This window comes from Mercenaria mercenaria, chromosome 8, assembly GCF_021730395.1.
Source record: "Mercenaria mercenaria strain notata chromosome 8, MADL_Memer_1, whole genome shotgun sequence".
Taxonomy (NCBI): domain Eukaryota; kingdom Metazoa; phylum Mollusca; class Bivalvia; order Venerida; family Veneridae; genus Mercenaria; species Mercenaria mercenaria.
The window spans coordinates 69017581-69024456 of record NC_069368.1 but is presented as its reverse complement, the minus strand read 5'-3'; the positions used below and the strand labels follow the sequence as shown (position 1 = coordinate 69024456).

At 37.2% G+C, this 6876-nt stretch overlaps 1 protein-coding gene across 2 annotated transcripts; it reads right to left on the bottom strand.

Moving 5' to 3' along the window:
- Positions 1-1449: 1449 nt before the first annotated feature.
- LOC123530577 (uncharacterized) lies at positions 1450-4317 on the bottom strand. Of its 2 annotated transcripts, none has more exons than XM_053550142.1 (2): positions 3453-4317; positions 1450-2811 (listed from the first exon to the last, which is right to left on the bottom strand). In XM_053550142.1, the coding sequence occupies exon 2, from the start codon at positions 2637-2639 to the stop codon at positions 1761-1763; it is 879 nt and encodes a 292-aa protein (XP_053406117.1). In that variant the 5' UTR covers positions 2640-2811; positions 3453-4317; the 3' UTR covers positions 1450-1760. Both variants share the same exon structure in this region, with proteins under 2 accessions (XP_053406117.1, XP_053406118.1).
- Positions 4318-6876: the final 2559 nt, after the last annotated feature.

The window sequence follows — 6876 nt, the reverse complement described above, 5'->3', positions numbered from 1 at the left end:
ACATGAAATAATTACCAAGATAATGCCTCAACAGCGCCCGAATGAGAAGAATTAATAGCTCTCACTGTTATTTTAATACTCTTAAGCAAAACACCATTCTATCATGTTTTATAAAGGCTTTAATGCTCATTATGTTAACTCATTAAGGCCTCACCAAATTAAAAAGTTGTTCATCGGATTTGCCGCTCATATATTTTCAGAACGTTTTTGGCTAATTGCGCTCACCCCATTGGAAAAAATCAAAATATATAATTCCAGTCCTAGATTGTTCTCAGATGGATTTTAATCAAAATAAATACATACTACGCACACATCGTCTATAATAAATCATAACATTATATTTAGTTGCATTAAAGTTGTTTCCCCTTGATGCAGTTACGCCATTTTCTTCAAATGTTTACCAAATTACATGCTACAAAAATTGATTTATTTCATTGAAAAGTAGATGAAGAAAAGCATACTAATTTATTTGATAACATCAATCTATATTATTTTGGTAAGGGTAAATACTTATTGATGCATGTCACTTATCTTTTTTCTGTTTTTTTTTTCTGTCCAAATGATCAGCATTTGCATACGAAAGTTGGTGGGGTAAGGAATTTACATTATCACAGCAGTTTCGCCACAAGAGTACACAGCATGTATGCAGCAGGAGTACACAGCATGTACGCCGCAGGACTCGGGCCAGGAGTACACAGCATGTACGCCGCAGGAGTACGCAGCATGTACGCCGCAGGAGTACGCAGCATGTACGCTGCAGGGGTAGTACACCGCAGGCTCATTTGCATGTGAAAAGTGTATGTGCCGCGTATATGCTGTGTACTATTTCCCGCATACTAAATTCCTCCAGCGTACATCCTGTGAACTATGTAGTCCACAGCATGTACGCAGCAAGTAGTACGCGGCAAAGCTCATTTGCATGTCAAAAGTGTACTATCGGTGTATGTGCGATGTATATCCTGCGTACTATTTAAAGCCCTTGATTTCAGTACACATCATGTACGCATCATATACGCTGTATGTACACAGCAAGAGTACGCAGCAGGTCTTTTTCTTCTGTAAGGGTGGTTCGCTGTCCAGAGCTAAATGGAAAACCAATCATTCCTACTCAGTAGTGAATGGCATACAACCTTTGCAAAGAATTCTACAGTAAAATCAGATATTTTTGCTGGACTGAAAATTTGCAAATTTGAAATTAAAAAAAATAGGAATTTCCCGTTCATTTGACAATGATAAATTTCACTGAAATCATGTAAGCCACAGTAATATATGTATATACATGTATGAAGATTCAAGTTCACGATAAAATTAAGAAAAAATAAATTACCTAGCAAACATTTCTGATTTTACCGTAAAAAACGGGCATTGAGTATCAACTAGTAGAAATCTGGACGTAATACCAGAAACTTGTGTATAGTTAACACTTTTATTAGTAATTAAAAAACAAGGTGAAAGTTAAAGTATTTAATATGGCAAAAGGCAAGTCTCATATTTAGTGTTACCAGTTTACAGCAAAGTTCTGATTTTGTGTAAGCCTCTTTAGAAATGATTTAGACCCTAAAAATAATTGAATCTTACAAACAAGATTATAATAATGAAAAAAGTTCTCGTCTTTCAATGTATAACTAAAAAAGTTATTCAAACTGCAGCAATTCAAGTAACATTAAACTACATATATATACTGTGTGTGTAACAGTACATTAACTGGTCTCTACACCGTCACAAAACTCAAATGAACAGATAATGTTGATAAACATTTCTTAGAAATTGAATGTACACCCGCTAAATGAATTATTTCTAGCGAATAGTTCCTGGATTACAGACGAGTTCGACTGAATTTTCGTTTCGGTAGTCTTTATTTCCTTGTCCTCATTCGTAACACTGCAGGACAAAGTGGACTGAACAGGTGTTCCAGTCTTTTCAAGCTTTTGACCCTCACTTTTGACACTGCACGGGGGATTTAGCTTGTTGGAAATATCTTTCAGCATTTGTCCCCATGGTTTCTGGTATTTTCTCACTCCTGCTATTGAACGGTGTCCTGTTCTTTTCATTATTTCTTCTTCAGGTACACCTTTTTGGTAAAGCGTTGTAGCACAAGTTTTTTTGCCACTGTGGTTCGTATATCGGCCTTCTAGACCAGCCAAAGAACACATATCCTTCATAAAACATCGTAGCTTGTTAATACCAACAGGTTGCTTGCTGTACCGAACATTACCATTCTGCTTTAGTCTGCTCAGTGGTCTTCTGTAAAAGTAACCGTTGTTTCCAAGCGCTTCCAAATAGTCTTTGTAGTATGCAACTATTCCACTACTCTCATCATAATGTCTAATTACTTTAGCGTCAACTTTTCTATGTTTAAGTCCACCACTAAATGTTTTAGAATTTGTTCCTTTAAATTCCACATACAATCCATTTCCGTCTTTGTCAATAGTAAACTGGTTGCACATTGACTCCTTGTGCTCGTCGTAAGCCCGCAAACCAAAGAATTTGCAATTATAAAAGTACATTGTGTGTTGTAGTGCTAGAGATGTACTACTACCAAAAACGCCTCTTTTCCACAACAAACTCTCGTCTTCCTCCGTTACAGGTTTCGCTTCTCGATTAGGCAAGCCAAGTCCTTCCTTTGTTAATTTCTTCATTTGAGCGTCCAAAACTTCCCGAAATCGTGTATATTCAGATTTGTTCGGGTCCAGGAAGTTACAATCATAGATGCCATTTTCTCTCAGATGACGTAAGAGTCCACATGCTATGCTGTACAGAGATGCTGGAGGATAACTTGACCCATCTTGTTTTCTGGCTTCAACAATAAACCTGAAACAGAACCCAAAATATTAGTGACTGCTTGGAAGAGTGTAAGAGGCAAGTGTACCGTCACTATATACACCAAGAGAAAATCTAGTAAGCCGTTCATTTATATGCAGCACCTTCATCTGACAACTTTTATAAGCTTTGATCAGATTTTCTTTAGAATAATCACTCATCAGGGCCATTACCCCGGTTTCATACTGTCAAAATAGAAGCAAAACTATATCGTTTGTGTAGTCTTATTAATTCTGCGTAAAAGGTTTGGCCATTTTTATACACCAGACATTTTATCTACATTGCCGAAGGTGGCACCTAAAACTGGCTCTCAGACTTATACGGCTAATAAATTTGGTGCATACGAAGTTTTTTTGAGGGGGTGGTGGAAGAGGGGGTAAGCACCTCGCACCAGCTAATGAGGGTTCAGTCAACACATTAAAGTTACCACATTTTTTGTGCACCTTGCAGCAAGAAACCCGTACCGATGAGCAATAAATATACTGACTGTATTGCAGTGTCTGAATTACTACAAGAATGAACCTGGATCATCCGATGATCGCAAAATAGTGGTCAGCAGTTGCTGTTTCAACAGGCTAGCTGTGTACTGTACTTAATTTGTTAAAAAAGAAGATATAACAGATTATACAAACCTTGAGAGGTGGTTGTTGATGTCGCACTTGGATTTCTGGGATGTGCTCCCCTCTCATTTTCATCTCAGATCGCCAAGCCTCAAACACAGACACTGCCCAACGTGTGCTCCTAGTGGTGTTCTTTGCTTTCTGTTCGCTGACTAGAGAATCCACTTCTGACGTTTCTACGTTGCCAAAATGGGATTTCACAGGATCGCCACATGCGTAATTCCAAGGCTCAGGCTGCAACTGTATATCTACAGAAAAGTCCCCAAATTCTTCGGTACTAACGTTAACTCCATCCACAATGCTTTGATACTGCGTATTCGTAAGATTTGATACAAACAAATCCGATTTCTCCAAACTGTCAAGTGCTTGTGACAACTTCACGTCATCGTAAGTAGTAGAAAATATTTCATCACTAGATCTACTTTCCGTTTTACAATTGTCAGTTACGGGTGACTTTTCAAAAGTGTCCAATGCTTGAGACAGCAAAATGTCCTCCTCGTTATTACCGACCTCACTAAACGCCCCTAGCTCGAGAAAATCCAAATCATTTAAGAAAAACGCCATAACTTTTTACTGTTAAGCCTGTAGATTCTATATTGTATCCAGCAATTTTACACATACAGTATGAGCAGTTCGGGCGCGCACGGTGGAATGATTCTTGGAATGAAGACGCTGATGAGAGTAGTACTTGCTATCGGTTTGTACCAATGAAAATATGTATTTTATCCGCGCTTTTTTCACGATTGTGTATTTTTTCCTGGGGTTTACAAACTGGAGAGAAGAACACGTGTACGTGATAATTAATGAGGTACAGGACGGGTTTTTTTTATACAAAATGGTTATTGTTTATAACAACCATGGCGATAAAACAGTTATAAGATTTGTTACTTGTGTGTTATGTAGACTAAACATTGCAAGGGGCAGCATCTCGGTGTTTTCGCTAGGGGAAAAATGTCTCGGCCTAACGGCCTCGACATTTCCCCCAGCGAAAACCCCTCGCTGCTGCCCCTTGCAATGTTCAGTCTACATAATACACTGGTAAACATCTGATAACTATTACATAACTAACTAACGGAAAACGGACTTCCTGGCTGCAGTAAAAAAAAATATACAACACTTAACTGGTATGGTAAAAAAACACTTTACTGTCAAAAGAATATCCAGTAAAAACACGACACGAAAATGTTAAAAAAATAATCTTTGGTTCTTATAATTATTTGACATTTTGATCGATACAAAAACCATACAATGTATAATAACGGTATTTGACTTACATCATGAATCAGTAACAACCATAGTCCCAACACTTAGGGACGAAAAATATGCTGAGAAAATACATGTCCTAAAAATTAGGGACAAGAAAAATAATTATTTTTCCAGATTTTAAGGGTGTCCCAAGATTTAGGGTGTCCCAAGACTTAGGGTAAATACGGTAATTGGAATATGTCCGACCCAGGGTCATACTTATTGTAAATATGTCCGACCCAGGGTCATACTAATTGGAATATGTCCGACCCAGGGTCATACTAAAGATGGCTGCTGTAATTGAGGGTCATACTAAATCAGAATTGTCTTAAAGCTAATTGGAATATGTCCGACCCAGGGTCATACTAATTGGAATATGTCCGACCCAGGGTCGTACTAATTCGAACTGTCTTAAAGCTAAATAGATTTATCTTAATTCAGGGTCGTACTAATTCGATTTAGTATCATACAAATTGAAATTGTCTGACCCTGGGTCGTACTAAATGAAATAGCTTTAAGCTAATTCTCAACCAGGGTCATACTAATTGGAATATGTCCGACCCTGGGTCATACCAAATCGAATTGTCTTAAAGCTAAATAGGCATCTTCAGTATATGATATATAGTAGATGATCATTTTTGTTTTGATTTGATGAAAATGTTTTATTATATGTTAGATATCTACTTGAAATGTTTTTTACTAAATTAAACTTATCCGATTACTTTGTTTTCAACAATAAATAAAACACCTTATAGTTTGTTTAGGGTAGTTGACCTGTAACGAAAAGCATCAAGAAAATTAACGACATTATTTGATATATAGTAGATGATCATTTTTGTTTTGATTTGATGAAAATGTTTTATTTTATGTTAGATATCTACTTGTTTCCATTTTCATATATCAACATTGACTGGCAAATAAGTATTAATGAGGAATATCGTACCAATTCTCACCTGTGTTTACAAAACTGCTGTCCTCTAACCGTGGGGCATTGGAATGGCAGTGCGAATGCGCAACTTGTTTTATTTTAGGGGGCACAAAGTGGGTCTCAAACAATTACATGTATAGCACAGACCCCTAGAGCTGCAGACGACAGTTTTCTTTTTGATTCATTCCTCATTTGGTTCACATACTGGTAAAACCCTTAGCCCAGATTTCCGCAAATAATGCGGAATTAAGCATTAATTGCGGAAAAAATGTCCGCAAATATGCAGAGTATTCGCACTCTGACTTCTGCATGGTTTTCTGCATGCGGAAATATTTGATTTTGGACAACTTGCGGAATTCGGAGTATACGACCATTTCCGCATGAAAGTCGGAAAGTATTTCCGTATTTGATGCGGACATTTTGTCCGCAATGATATGGACATAATGTCCGCATTTATGCGGAATTCGGAGTATTCGACCATTTCTGCATGAAATTCGGAAAGCATTTCCGCATGAAATTCGGAAAGTATTTCCGCATTTAATGTGACCATTTTGTCCGCAATAATATGGACATTCTGTCCACATTTTGGAGGATGTGCTAATCTCTGAAAAATAATGCCTATCTTGAATACACATGGATTTTCTATGATTGGACCTACTTCTTGACCCAGATGGCCCATTTTTAATCCCATCCAGATTTCCTCAAGACATTCTGACAAATTTTTATTAAATTCTGATGAAAACTACAATCTAGTATCATCTACCCCAGTCTTCACGAAAAACTTTTCAAAGTACTAGCCAGTCGGACTACCAACATGGCAGAACTTACTAGCCCGCAAGGAATTTTGGTAATCCGAACATTAAATTTAAAGGTATGTTTTATAATTTTGTTAAAATGTGTTAATTCTATACCTAAATTTTTTTTTACTAACTATAAGGACTAGTCACCTGAATGAAATTATGCTTATTGGGCTGACGGTAGGGCCTGACCGTGGCCAAGTAGTTAAGTTGCTGGCTTCAAATCACTTGCCTCTCATCGATGTAGGTTCCAGCCTCACTCAGGGCGTATAATTCTTTATGTAATATGCAGTTTATAATATATTCTAACACGGCCAGCGAATAACTTAAATAAAGGTAGAGCAAAATCTATCTCGAGTTATTTAAGAAATAATTTATAGCAAAGCAGTGCTTTATCACTATTTGTACAGGATGGGTGGTTATACGTCGGGCGCAATAATTTAACGAGGGCGTAGCTATAAATTAT

Bases quoted from the DNA above. Each gene is read 5' to 3' on its own strand.
- LOC123530577 (XM_053550142.1), bottom strand. From the start codon at position 2,639: ATGAAGAAATTAACAAAGGAAGGACTTGGCTTGCCTAATCGAGAAGCG.